The 14436-nt window shown below is 45.2% G+C and overlaps 1 protein-coding gene across 1 annotated transcript in view; it reads right to left on the bottom strand.

The window, feature by feature from the left end:
• The window catches only part of LRRC8C (leucine rich repeat containing 8 VRAC subunit C), a 120900-nt gene that overhangs the window by 39126 nt on the left and 67338 nt on the right, over positions 1–14436 (bottom strand). Inside the window, exon 2 of the mRNA XM_066268611.1 lies at positions 13835–13976. Coding sequence (XP_066124708.1) covers positions 13835–13972 — 138 coding nt within the window. The 5' untranslated portion in view covers positions 13973–13976. The remainder of the gene's footprint in view (positions 1–13834; positions 13977–14436) is intronic.

Raw genomic sequence — 14436 nt, 5'->3', positions numbered from 1 at the left:
GGTTTTTGTGAGCTCTGCTGAGATTGGTGGGGCCTTTGATTCTAGGAGGAACTGAAGATTCTCCTGGCTGTGGAACCTGAGAATGAGTCAGTAGCTTTGTGAGCTCTGAATGAAGAGGAAGGAAGTGTTTTCCCTGTGTGTTTGCTCGTGGGCTGGTACAAGTCTTGAATAAAGGAATGGCCCACTATATTTTGGCTCCACTGTTTCTTTACAGTCTGCCCGAATCCAGTTGGAACCTGCATGTGATTGGCCAAGACTGGCGGTGACTATTGGCCATACAGCAACTCAGGATCAACAATAGAGACTAAACATGGTAAATTTCATTTGCTTCTTATAGAAAGAACCCAGTACTTTGTCAGTGCTTTCTTGAGGAAAAGATGTATTATTGAACAATCAATAGGCAACATGATCATAACCATCCATAACAGTGAGATAAAAGGAAATGGTTCTTACTCACTGACTGGCATTGGGTGGCATCAAATGAGCTAAGAAAAGCATTTTGATTCAAGTCCTGTATTAAACCCAAGAGGGTGAGGTAAAAGACACTCATATATTATTCTTGTGGCCAGGAATTCACTGCACACTAAACTGTCAACGTGACAGATAACAAGAAGTATAGTTCTAGGGATGATCAAAAGTATCATTTTGAATAAACCATGTTGGTCAAAAAAGTTTGTAAATACGATATATGTTTGCTCGCTTATAGTTTGCATTGGGTGTGGGGTTCAGGCTGTAAGCAGGCAGGGTCATTATAGTCTAAGGCTTAGTTTTAAGAGTAGGCTTTTCCCCACACCCTTGACTGTTGCATGATAGAGGTGGTGTACTCTTATGAGGAATCCCATTTATGCCTCAGATAAGTGATAAGTGACTTTGTATCAGAGACTTCCTTATTTGTATATTGGATTAAAGGGTTTGATTTCTACACTATTAAATGGAGACAGACAGGGGCTCGCGCTCTCAGTTCCTGCTATCACCATTGCAGGGGCCTCCCTGATCCCTTGCCCTCCATGTCCATGGGAAAAGCAGGTTTTCTGCTTTTCCCTTGTGGCTTGCCTGTCTTGGTGAGACACCAATAAACAGAATGGCCCACCATCCTCCAGCTCTGCTATTTCTTTACTGTCTGCCCGAATCCAATGGGAACCTGCATGTGAATGGCCACGATGGCAGCTCCTGGCCAAACAACTGGCGTAGTTGGCAGAATTCATAGATTGGTATGGAGCCGCCACCCTTGATGGGGGGGGGGGCAGAGGAGCCCATGCTGGAGGAGAGCAGAGAAAGGCCACGTGGAAGAGAGGAGAAGCAGCCAAGATGGCAAAGTGCTGAAGGAGAAGGAAGTTTGTGCAGAGTTTGTGCAGAGAGAAGGATCTAGATGGGGAACAGAGGTGAATAAGCCTGGTGAGGTAGAAACCTTTGATTCTAGGAAACTCAAATAAGTCAGTGGCTTTGGGAGCCCTGAATGGAAAGGGAAGTATTTTCCCATTGTGTGTATTTCTTGCCCGCTGGGTGCAAGCTAAGATTAAAGGTGATGGCTCACCAGTTCTTGGCTGCGTTGTTTCATTACCGTCTGTCTAAATCAAATCCAAACCTGCATGGGCTGGGCAGCTGTGATGGTGGCCTTGGCTACTGGCTTTACATTTGGCATAGTCTGTGGGAAGATTCGATATAGATCAGTATGTAGCCGCTACCACCTTTGAGTGGTGGAGTAGTGGACTGGCTGCTGTTATGGTTCTGCATGGCTGTCCTTTTGGGGCTGTAGGCTGGCCGACTTTTACAGTCATGCATCAGGAAACTGAGAGCTCTGTGGAAGAGGCTGCCCAGGACCTGCAAACCGAGCAGTGGAAGGGGCTGGAGCAAACGTGGGAGAAAGAGATGCCGACCCTGGAGCTGGAGCAAGCACTGGAGGAGACTGATGAGGTTTGTGAGATTCACTTGGAAATGGAGCAGCTGCTGGAGAAGGAATCACAGGTTCGTGAGTTGCAGGTTGCCCTGGACATTGTGGAGAGCCAGCAGCGGTGGTAGGCCAGGGCTGCAAGGCTGGCGGAGCAGAAGGCGGCAGCAGCCCAGGGCTCACACCCAGCAGCGCGAGCTGGTGTTTTCAGTTCCTCTTTGGAGGATGAGGAGAATCCGGCTGGAGTTGTGATCTGTAGCCTCCAGAAGATGAGAGCCCAGCAGCAAGGAATACTTACTATGTTCCTGGTAGGTCTGCAATTTTGGGACATAGGGGTGAATGCCATCATGCTCTCTGGAGCAGAGATGGAAATGTTGACTGCCATTGCCACATACTCCTCCTTGGGACAGTGTAAGACCTGCCAGGATGAAAGGGATGAGGGGGGTGGCTGAGGCCCCATGTGCGTGGACTGATTCCTGGACTACAACTGATGTGGGCACTGGCTCCCTTGTTGGATGGACTTACGGATTTTGGACAATGTGAAATACCCTGATGAGGGAGGGTGGCAGCTTTGCTGGAGGCCCTTCTCCTGCCCCGGGAAGCTTTTCAAACGGCTAGAAAGAAGGCCGAGGACATTTTGTGCTTTCGGCAAAGTGCTCAGAGACTGGTGAGATGTACCTTTGTAATTATTGAAATTGTATGATTTGTCATGTTGTTGTAGTTTGTGTAATGTGCCTAATTTCCTTATGCAGGAATACTTATGCTTTAGGTTGTGAAGCGAGCAAAAGGGGTAGAACGTTGGTTAAATAAGTTTTTAAATATGATATATATGTTTGCTCGCTTATAGTTTGCATTGGGTGTGGGGGACAGGCTGTAAGCAGGCAGGGTCGTTATAGCCTAAGGCTTAGTTTTAAGACTAAGCTTTTCCCCACACCTTTGACTGTTGCATGATAGGGGGTGGTGTACTCTTATGAGGAATCCCATTTATGCCTCAGATAAGTGACTTTGTATCAGAGACTTCCTTATTTGTATATTGGATTAAAGGTTTTGATTTTTACTCTATAATATGGGGCAGACCAGGGGCTCGCGCTCTCAGTTCCTGCTATCACCATTACAGGGACCTCCCTGATCCCTTGCTCTCCATGGGAAAAGCAGGTTTTCTACTTTTCCCATGTCTTCCCTTGTGGCTTGCCTGTCTTGGTGAGACACCAATAAACAGAATGGCCCATGGTGTCTGGGCCATGTAGCCCAGACTATAAAGCCAGTAGCCACGGCCACCACCACAGCAGCCTGGCCCATGCCGGTTCACATTGGATTTGGACAGTCGGTAAAGAAACAACGGAGCCAAAAACTGGTGGGCCATCATCTTTAATACTAGCTTGCACCCGGCGGGCAAGTAAAAAACACACACTGGGCTCCAAAACCCACTCATATTCAGTGCTCACAAAGCTACTGACTTATCCGAGTTTCCTAGAATCAAAAGTTTCTAGCTCACCAGACTTTATTCCCCTCTGTTCCCCATCTCCTTCCCTCTCCCTGCACAAACTCTGCACAAACTGGCTTCTCACTCAACACTCCGCCATCTTGGCTGCTTCTCCTGGCTACATGGCCTCTTTCTGCTCTCCTCTCTGCTCTCTCCTCTAATGATAATCTCAGGAACCAAGAGAGCAAGCTCTCGTTCTGCCCCTATTTTATAGTGTAGAAATCCAAACCTTTAATCCAATATACAAAATAGGGAAGTCTCTAATACAGTCACTTTCTGAGGCATGATAGGATTGTACCATCCCACATCAAAAAGGGTGGGAACAGGCTTAGTCCTAAAACCAAGCCCCAGGCTATAAGGATCCTGCCTGCCCACAGCCCGCCCCCAACACACATTAATATCACCTGGGCTACGGCTTTCACGTGGGCAGCACCGTCTTTAACAAAGTGAGCATAATATATTTTATCTGCCCAACATCCACCATCCTCCGACTCCGCCATTTCTTTACTGTCTGCCTGAATCCAATGGGAACGATGGCGGCTCCTGGCCATACAAACCACCATAACAGGTAAGACCTAATGAAGGCATATTTTTGTTACGAGATGTAACGGGGATTTTGAAATAGTGTTTTTCTCTTTTAACACTCACTGCTATCCCTACAGAGGTGAGAAAGGCTGTTCTTTAAATTATTTTCACCATCAAATGACTTTTGTTTCATATTCCCCAAAGACTGAAGTCGAATGGTAGGTGAAGTGTGGTACATAGTATAAAACATAGACGAGGACTTCATTCTAAGCCTACCCATTAGTGCTATCAGCTATTTCATCAGTATTCTTAGTTTCACCTTAAACAATAGGCTAATCTAAGTAAGAATTTCTGAGCTTCAATTTCTAAATTCAGAATTCAGATTTGAAAAAAAAAAAGTGGGGTTGGGGGGGACCTACTAGAAATCCAGGCAGTACAGGACAGAGAATGGGGCAGGTAAAGAGAAGCAAGAATTCAGGGCCATTATCAAAGTGAACTCCTCTAAAATCACTCTGGGCTCTTGTTGGGTAAAGAAACGTTTTTTTTTTTAAGTTTGCTGGCTTGTACTGGGAAGTGCCTTGTGTGTATAGGCTATGGGAGGTTTCAGGTGCTTGCCCTCAGGGCGGCAGATTGCAAATTGCAGATTGCCTTCTGGTTGGAATGGGGCTGTTGTTCGCTATTGTTTGCAGGAGAAACGTTTTTTTTTTCCCCCCCAACCTGTTTTGCTGGAGAGTGCAGAGGGAGGGAGAGAGTGATGAGAACTTTGGGAGCCCTACTGAGGCTGGTGGGGGGCCTGAGAGTCCTGAGGAGATTGGAGAATGAGTCGGAGCTTTCCTTGCCTGCTTGCTTGTCTGCTCTTACTCTAATAAATGAATGGCTCTCTATTATTTACCAGCTATACTTTCCACTGAACCACTAGAGAGCATTTTTTCCTGAGGACCACTGACCGTGGAGTTCACACTGATGGTTCTAAATCAGAGAAGCAGAAGTTAACTTCAGTATGTACCAGAAATCAAAGCGAGGATCAACTCTGAACAACAAGCTCAGATGTCCCAAACTCTTCTCCAGGGTGACCCTCCTGACCAGTTTGCTCCTAGTGATAGGGTTAAGTGTGTAAGGATTTTTTATGGGTGGTTTCAAACCATTGAAATCATTCTCTTGGCTACCCCCCTCCCCCATCAACAACACAATTCAGAAAGCAGGAAATGTCTTTCCTGTCTAACACTCACAGAGCAGTCCCTTAGGGCTTCCAGGGGGCTTGTATCTTCCAGTTCCTGTTTCTGGTTCTTAACTGCTAACTCTATATTTGGTAATAGCCTGCCTCTGGGCTGTTTTGGATTTGGTCATAATAAGATAACCTGGAGTCACGGAGCAGAGATCTAAAGCAATGTTATTTTTCCAGGAAGCAACATGTTGACCTTTAAGGATTTGGTCTATTTTATTGAATGTTGAGTTGTTTGAATAGTGTTGTTTATAGCACAGAGTTGAATGTTTACATTATTGGTCTTTAAGGGTGTATGACTGTACAGGAATAGGACATGATACACACTCTCCTGCTCTACAGCGAGTTTATATTTGTGTCTTATAGGAGCTGTTGTAATCTGAGCAATGCTTTTTATAGTATAAGTCTTATTTCACAGCAGCCTTGAAAATAGCTACTTGTTTAGACATGAACAGATTTTTGTCAGATGAGTGAAACATGAGAATTGATTCTAATTCCTTTAAATCAGAGCAAGAGTCAACACTGTATTGACAAATAATAACATCCTTTCCCCCTTTTTAATTAGAAATTAAATTTAATGGGGTGACATTGGTCAATAAGAGTACACAGGTTTTAGCCCTGGCCGGTTGGCTCAGTGGTAGAGCGTCGGCCTGGTGTGCAGAAGTCCCGGGTTCGAACCCCGGCCAGGGCGCACAGGAGAGGCACCCATCTGCTTCTCCACCCCTCCCCCTCTCCTTCCTCTCTGTCTCTCTCTTCCCCTCCTGCAGCTGAAGCTCCATTGGAGCAAAGATGGCTCCTTGGCCTCTGCCCCAGGCGCTAGAGTGGCTCTGGTCGCAACAGAGCGATGCCCTGGAGGGGCAGAGCATCGCCCCCTGGTGGGCAGAGCGTCGCCCCCTGGTGGGCGTGCCGGGTGGATCCCGGTTGGGTGCATGCGGGAGTCTGTCTGTCTGTCTCTCCCCGTTTCCAGCTTCAGAAAAATACAAAAAAAAAAAAAAAAAAAAGAGTACACAGGTTTTAGATAAACATCTCTATAGCATTTGAACTGTTGATTGTGTTTTGTGCCCATCCCTGGTAACCACTTTACTTTTATTTGTGTCCATGAGTCTCAGTTTTATATCCCACCTGTGTGTGAAATCATATAGTTCTTAGCTCTTCCTGATTTACTTCTTTAGTTTAGTATAATGTTCTCAAGGTCCATCCATGTTGTTATAAATGGCAATATGTCATCATGTCCTATGGCTGAGTAGTATTCCATAGTATATATGTACCACATCTTTATCCAGTTCCCTATTGAGGGACACTTTGGTTGTTTCCATGTCTTGGCCACCATGAACAATGCTGTGATGAACATGGGGGTGCATATGTCTTTACCCATGTTTTTGAGTTTTTTGGGTAGATACCCAGTAGAGGGATTGCGGGGTCATATAGTATTTCTATTCTTAATTTTTTGAGGAACCACCATACTTTCTTCCATAACAGTTGTACTAATTTGCATTTCCACCAGTAGTGAATGAGGATCCTTTTTCTCCACAGCTTCTCCAACTCTTATCACCTGTCTTGTTCATAATAACCATTTTAACAGGTGTGAGGTGGTATCTCATTGTAGTTTTAATTTGTATATTTCTTGAATAGCTAGTCAAGATGAGCATCTTTTCATATATCTGTTGGGCCATTTGGATGTCCTCTTGGGAGAAGTGTCTGTTCGGGTCTTCTCCCCATTTTTAATTGGATTGTTTGCTTGTTTGTTGCTGGGCTTTGTGAGTTCTTTATATATTTTGGATATTAATTCCTTTTAATACAGTCAGTCCCATTGGGTCAAGTTGCCAAACCTTTTATTCTTCAGAATTCTCTTCTGAAAAACAGGACTAATCTTCTAGGTTCATTCTGGGAGCTAAAGCACATACACTGTAGATTCTAGCACAGGTTTCTAACCAGTGTCCATGGAAGTGCTATTAGCATTCTGGATAGGACAGTTTTATGTGAGGAAATGCTCCCTAAAATGCCATATGTGCCAGTCAATGGGGACTTTGTGACATGATCTTACTACACCTTCTGTGTCCACTGATTTTTTTCTTCCATTCCTCTTAAAATATATATATTGTATACTCATTCTTTGAGATGAGGCTCAATTTTTACCTCCTCAAGTCCCTAACTTCCAGTAGCTGAAATGATAACATCATACTTAATGCCCTTAAGGCACTTACACTGAATGACATTGCTTATGCATTTCTTCAGTTTTTAGACTATTAGCAACCTGCTGGCAGGGGCTGTATGGTATCTCTCTTTCAGTGTCTAGAGCCCGACTTGATGCCTGATATATTGCTGGTGCTCAGTGATGTTTGCTGAATAAAATGGTCTACTCCAGGGGTCTCAAACTCGCGGGCCGCAATGTGGCCCACCAAACAATTTTGTGCGGCCCGCAGACTAATCCACGGGCTTACTTAATTTTATCCAAAATATTTTGAACTTCGTGGATTAGTCTGCGGGCCGCGAGTTTGAGACCCCTGGTCTACTCTATACATTTTCGGAGCCTGGTCACCTCATATTATGATGCGATATTCCTCTGGGGTGGACATCAGAACCCGGACATCTCAGTCAACAGGCATCCATTTTCCTTTTAGAGGCTATCAGGATGAAACAGGTCTGTGTGTGAAGGGCCCAGACTAGATCACCTGTCTGAGGAGTGGGCAATGACCATGGGAGGTGGTGGTGATGGTGACCGTACTGGGCAGGTGCAAAGTGGAAAGAGCCGAGAGCTCTGCACAGCAGACACACAGAGGGGGCCGTGCTCCGGGAAGATCACTCTGACCACCATACAGGAAAAGATGTTTAAGTTGCATTCGAATCCTCTCCTGTCAAATCCTCCCCTGCACTCACGGCAGACCCATTTCTCAAATGATGTTCATTACAGATGTTTTCATGGGTACATGTTCTCGTTTTTACTCATTTTGTTCCAAGTTAGCTACTAGTTCTTGTGAGGCTTAGGTTCAGGACTCCTTTTAATCCAGAGCCCCCTTAAAACGCAAATTCCCCTCACCCAACTTCCCACTAGGGCAACTTCTTCAGTAAGCATCTCCCTCGCCAAACCTCCCCCTCCCCTTAAGCAACTCCCCCCACCCTGGGAAGGTTCTGAGAAATGTGCTTGAGACAAGGCCATCACGAGGGACCTGAGGGTTGAGAAAGGGAGACAGTCAGTGACCAAGGCCACAGACTAGGATATGCTAATCTCAGCATGTCCAGGCGCAGGCAACCCCATGCCAGCAAAGGCCTGCAGCAACTCCTATATCTAACGCTCTCTCCTGTAGCTCGGAGCTGACACCCTTTGCTGGGCTCAGCCTGCTTGCATCCAGGCACTTTTAAAATAAACTTTCCTGGCCCTGGCTGGTTAGCTCAGTGGTAGAGCGTCGGCCTGGCGTGTAGGAGTCCTGGGTTCGATTCCTGGCCAGAGCACACAGGAGAAGCGCCCATCTGCTTCTCCACCCCTCCCCCTCTCCTTCCTCTCTGTCTCTCTCTTCCCCTCCCACAGCTAAGGTTCCACTGGAGCAAAGTTTGCCTGGGCGCTGAGGATGGCTCTGTGGCTTCTGCCTCAGGTGCTAGAATGGCTCTGGTTGCAACAGAGCAACGCCCCAGATGGGCAGAGCATCGCCCCCTGGTGGGCATGCTGGGTGGATCCCGGTCGGGCGCATGCGGGAGTCTGTCTGACTGCTTCCCCGTTTCCAACTTCGGAAAAATACAAAAAAACCCAAAAAACTTTCCTTTTTAGACACACTAACTTTGTGTTTTCGGTTTAGTCCCCATGGTTTCTGCCTTTCAGTCCTTACATTTTCTGTGAGGTTTCTCTTTCCTACATTCATCCTGCTGTGGAATACGTACCTGAGAGAAACCAGTCCTGGGCCTGCTTGCAGCAGCACCGAGTGCTTTGGCAAGTAATACATAAGGTGGATGGACAGCCATCCTGCTGATCTATGTCACTGCCTTCTACTTCCCAAATGGCCATTCCAAATCTTTGCCCTCTTTGAGGACCCTACTCCACTACCTTCCTGTTGCCATGTCCTGCCTTCCTTATGCTCACAGTCTCCCAGCACATGTATCACTTTCTACTTCACCGGGCCCATAAGTCATACACTCCCAACTCCCATCTTTTTGTGCCTCTCTCCTCCATCTACTCCAATAAAACGCATCCATCACCACCATCCTCATGTTGGTGGAAATACTTCCTTGACCAAATCAAGGGTAATCCTTCCAACTGGATCCATCACCGCCTTCCTCCTAAGGTGACCATTCTTCATTTTCCTGATCTACTGGGTCCTCTATCGATCTGTGTACTTAACATCTCTACTTGGGTATCTATTACACGTACCTCAAACTTACCATGCTCAAAAACTTTTTTCAGTTTCTCAGACCCAACACTGTTGGGAGTCATTTTTTATTTCTCTCTCTTTCATAACTCACATTCAATCTTTAGTAAATCTTAGTGCTTTTCCTTTAAAATATAACCAGAACCACCACTTTAATCCTGGTCCAAACCATCTGATTTATGTCTTGCCTGGATTATGGTAGTAGCCTTGTAAATAATCCCCCTGCTCCTGTTCTTGCCCCTGCACTGTATTCTTGACAGCTTGAGTGGTCTTGTTAAAATCTAAGGCACATAATGACTACCCTCTGTTCAAAATCCTCCAAACACGCCCCATGTCAGAGCAAAGCCAAAACCTTTGGAGTGGCTACAAGGCCCTACCTGCCCCGGCACCTCTCAGGCCTCACTCTTCTACTACGCTCACTCACTCTTCTTCCGTACTGGTCTCCTGGCTTTTCCATCAGCATACCAGGGATGTTCCTAACATCACTGGCAGGCTTTTTAGGATCATCTCTACAGCCAGATCATCAACCTTACTTGGCCCCAGGACCACTTAGAAAGATACAGGATTGGAACCCCTGGCCAGCTGGCTCAGTGGTAGCCCGTTGGCCTGGCATATGGTTGTCCAGGATTTGATTCCCGGTCAGGCCACATAGGAGAAGTGCCCATCTGCTTCTCCATCCCTCCCCCCCTCATTTCTCTCTCTTCTCCTATCCTCCTGCATCCATGGCTCCATCAGGGCCAGTTGGCCCTGGGTGCTAAGGATGGCTCCATGGCTTCTGCCTCAGGCACTAGGGAGCAAGGGAACAAGGGCCCCAGATGGGCAGAGCATTGCCCCCTAGTGGGCTTGCTGGGTGGATGTGGGCAAGATGTGGGAGTCGGTCTCTGTCTCCTGTCCTCTCACTAAATTAAAAAAAAAAAAGAAGAGAGATACAGGATTGGAACCACAGCGTTCCAGCAAAGCAGCTTTCCCTTTTGGGGGAACCTTCACCACTGCCTGTGCTGGGGTCCACACTGCTGCCCAGAGCCAGGCTCTCCCTGAGCCTCTCCTCCCAGATCATCTCAGGCATAGGGACAAGAGAACCACTGCAGGCAAGTTCTGAATTTATCTTGGCTTAAAAGCCTTATGTTCCAAAAAGCCCATATCTCTTATAACCCAATACATAACTCTCCCATGTGTCAAAAAGACATACCTTGTTACAAGTGTCACCACAATCACAGAAGTCCTATGGTATAGCCTCCTACCAGGCGTTTATTATTCCCCAGCCCAGGTGCAGTTGACCAGTCAGCAGTCATTTATATCATAAGCTACCTTGCCAAGCAACACTGTAACATTCTACCTTTATCTGGTCTCCAGAGAAACAGAGTTAGAAGGTTGAGAAAGTTAAATGTTAAATTCTCCTACAGAAAGGTCCTGTGAAACCTTTGCCTATGTGTCCCTTGCTCTTGCTGTTACCTCTGCCTGGAAGGCTCCTCTTGGACACCTGCAGGGCCTGCTCCTGCACCTCCTTCAGCCCTGGGTCAACGTCACCTTCCCAACGAGGCCTTCTCAGGCCACCCTGTTTGAGAATTGCAACTCCTAATCTCAGCTGCTGGGACCTCCTACCATCCTCGTATGTTTTCCTTTACTTTCCATTGCCCTTATTACATATATAATTTATATATATACTATATAATCTAACATATATAATTTACTACTTGATCTTCCTTACTCTGCTGGTTTTCCCCGTAGTATTTAAGCTCTACAAGGCTGGGACATTTGTCTTTTATTTTTTCCCCTCCTATATTGATAATTCTTGTCTCCTGGAATACTGCCTGGTACACAGCAGATTCTTCAGCAACTACTTGTTTTATTTATGAATTTATTCCTTTTATCTTTAAAACTCCAGTTTTTTGGCCTGACCAGGTGGTGGTGCAGTGGATAGAGCATTGGACTGGGACGAGGAGGACCTGGGTTCGAGACCCCGAGGTCACCAGCTTGAGCCCAAGATCGCTGGCTAGAGCCAGGGGTCACTCGGTCTGCTGTAGCCCCCCCCCCCCCCCCCCCCCCCCCCGTCAAGGCACATATGAGAAAGCAATCAATGGACAACTAAGGAACCGCAACAAAGAATTGATGTTTCTCATCTCTCTCCCTTTCTGTCTGTCCCTATCTGTCCCCCTCTCTGAATCTCTCTGTTTCTGCTACAAAAAAACCCCAAACGAACAAACAAAAAAAACCCTCCAGTTTTTCAATGGAGAAAGGGGGAAGGGCAAAGTTTTTTCAGCTAACAGAGGCAGCATGGTATCAGGAATTAAGAACAGGGAATTTGGGGCCAAACTGCCTGGATTTGCCACCTACATTGGGAGGTTGCCCTAAACTCTCTCTGCCTTAGTTGTCTCATCTGTAAATGGGGATACTAACAGAACCTCCGTCTTCTGGTTGCCCTGAGAATGAAATGAGGTAACATATATGTGACATGTTCAGAGTAATACCTGACACAGAGGAAGCACTACATATTAACTAATATTAAAATCAACTTGAAAGGCCCTATTTTGACTCTGTAACACTTCTAGCTATTTTTCTCTCTTCCAAGCTCTCCTTCCCCTCAGCTGTTCTACCTGAAAGTCACATCTACCCCACAGCCTTCTTTTTTCAATTACAGTTTACATTCAATATTATTTTGTGTTAGTTTCAGGTGTACAGCGCAGTGGTTAGATAATCGCATACTTTACAAAGTGTTCCCCCAATATTTCCAGTACCCACCTGGCCTCATGCATAGTTATTACAATATTACTGACTATATTCCCTGTGCTACTATTCTATAACTGCCAATCTGTACTTCTGGGTGAAAAGGGTGAAAGGATTAAGAAGTACCCCACAGCCTTTACTTCAACTTCCATTCACTTTTCCAACCACTGAACTAAGATTGTTAATGACCTGGTTGCTGCTGTGCCCTCCTAGGCGCACGAATTTGTTGTACAGCCTCTGCCGTCATTAATCACGCCTGCCTTTGACTGAGCTATCCTCTCCTGTTTCCATCTGTTCTTACAGCTGCCACTTCTTGGTCTCTTCAGAGGCACCCCTTTTCCTTCATTCCCTCTTCAATGTTATTCCTGACATCATCGTACTCGCTAACCTCCCTTGGGTGGTTCCATTCACAGGCAAGGGTTCCACTCTCACACTGATGACAACCAGTGAGTGCTAGCTAATCCTGCTCCATTTCTCAAAGATGTCCTCTTCATTCTCACATCCAAGACTCATAACTGTCCTTCCTCTTCCTGGCACCTTCTCCCTCGCTCCTCTCCTTCTCCCTGACTACTGTATTTTCCCACATATAAGGTGCACTTAAAAAAAAAATTTGGGTCTAAAAACTGGGTGCATCTTATAGAGTGGTTGTAGATTTTTTTTACTTGCATTTTCCGCTTTTTTGTGGTTGTTTTCATGCTCATTGTTGAAGACAGTGATTCGTCATCAGACACAGAGGAGGACAAGCTAATGGATGGGAGTTTTGACAGTGATGAGAGTTGTATGAATTTTATGATGAATAAAACTTGAGTTCAATAACTTTATGTAATACATTTTTTTTCAAATTTCAGTCCCCAAAATTAAGATGAGTCTTATACATGGGATTGTCTTATACATGGGGAAATACAGTTACTTCAGCTGGTTCTCCAAATTTTAACACAACCATCCCCTTGTTCCCAAGCAAAGCACCCTTCCTCTGCTCTCCCTTATTGCTTATAGATGCACCTATCAGAGTATAACACCACCTTTTCTGATTGCTGGTTTATTTAGCTTTATCCCAGAAATAAACCACTTATAGGTATATATGTCCTCCAGGTACAGTGCCTGGCATATAGTAGGTATACAAAAATAATCTGGATTTAATGCATAGCATCTATATAGAATAAATTTTGATTGGGCTAAATTTTAATTTCAGACTAAACAATGGGTAAAATAAATGATATATTATCAAAATATTCTTCCAGGAAATCTTATCAGGGGTTAGTATAAAAGGCAAGGGAAAGAAAAAAGTTCCCTTTTGGGCAATATAAATGGCACTGTGCATATATATGCCATATTTTGCTATAAAGCCAATTCTGAAAGATAAAGGACTTCCTTTAATGTTACTGATATCAGATATTATTTGACTCCAGTCCACTGCTGTTTGGGCTTAGTGAACTCTTACCAGTAACGTATTTACCTTATTAGGAAAGTTCAGTAAATCAGTGCTTCAGGCTTCCTGCCATAATTATAAACACCATCCACAAACATAGAAGAGCAACCATCACATTAGTTAAAAATCACACAGCCAGCTTTTTAAAGAGGTTTCAATGGCTGTCTTGCTCTAGTTCCCACGTGTCATGAGTCTGGGCACCTACCTGTAAGGTACATCCGAACACACCGATCATCAGCATGGCCACTGACAGGTAATCAGTAAACACATCCCACCATGGTTTCAGCACCCGGAAGGCAGGTTGCTGCTCAGAGAACTGTCGGAATTCTGTGACCGGAATCATGTTTCTGAGAAAAGAGAGACTGCTGGTGAATTGATTACCTTCATGCACAAGAAACTCCATTATTCACAACTTTCAAAATGCTGCTTCAACACTCTAGAAATAGTGGACTGAGCTAGACTAGCAGCTATCCTGGCACCTTGGAGTTTTCTTGAGCCCTTGACCAGAATAAGGAGCCTCACATGAAAAAGACAAATACCTCTATTATTGCCCAATAAGCTGGTTCCCTTTAGCTCCACATGAACCAGAAAGATCATGGCCAAAGCAGTCTCTGAGTACATTATTTCTTGGATTCTCTCTTTTCTTAATCAGAATAAGAGGGCGTCAGAAAAACCAAAGCTCAGCCTTTGAAATATTTTTGCTATTGATGTTACTATTTTGGGTCATTGCTTTATACTATTTTTTAAGTGTAATCTTTAGTATTGGTTTGTGTTAAATATCTACTAAGATATTGCTCCTTGGGGAAG

The sequence above is a fragment of the Saccopteryx bilineata genome, chromosome 3 (assembly GCF_036850765.1).
Source record: "Saccopteryx bilineata isolate mSacBil1 chromosome 3, mSacBil1_pri_phased_curated, whole genome shotgun sequence".
NCBI lineage: Eukaryota > Metazoa > Chordata > Mammalia > Chiroptera > Emballonuridae > Saccopteryx > Saccopteryx bilineata.
Note: the sequence above shows the minus strand (reverse complement) of the source record. Positions and strands in the feature narration are given on the sequence as shown.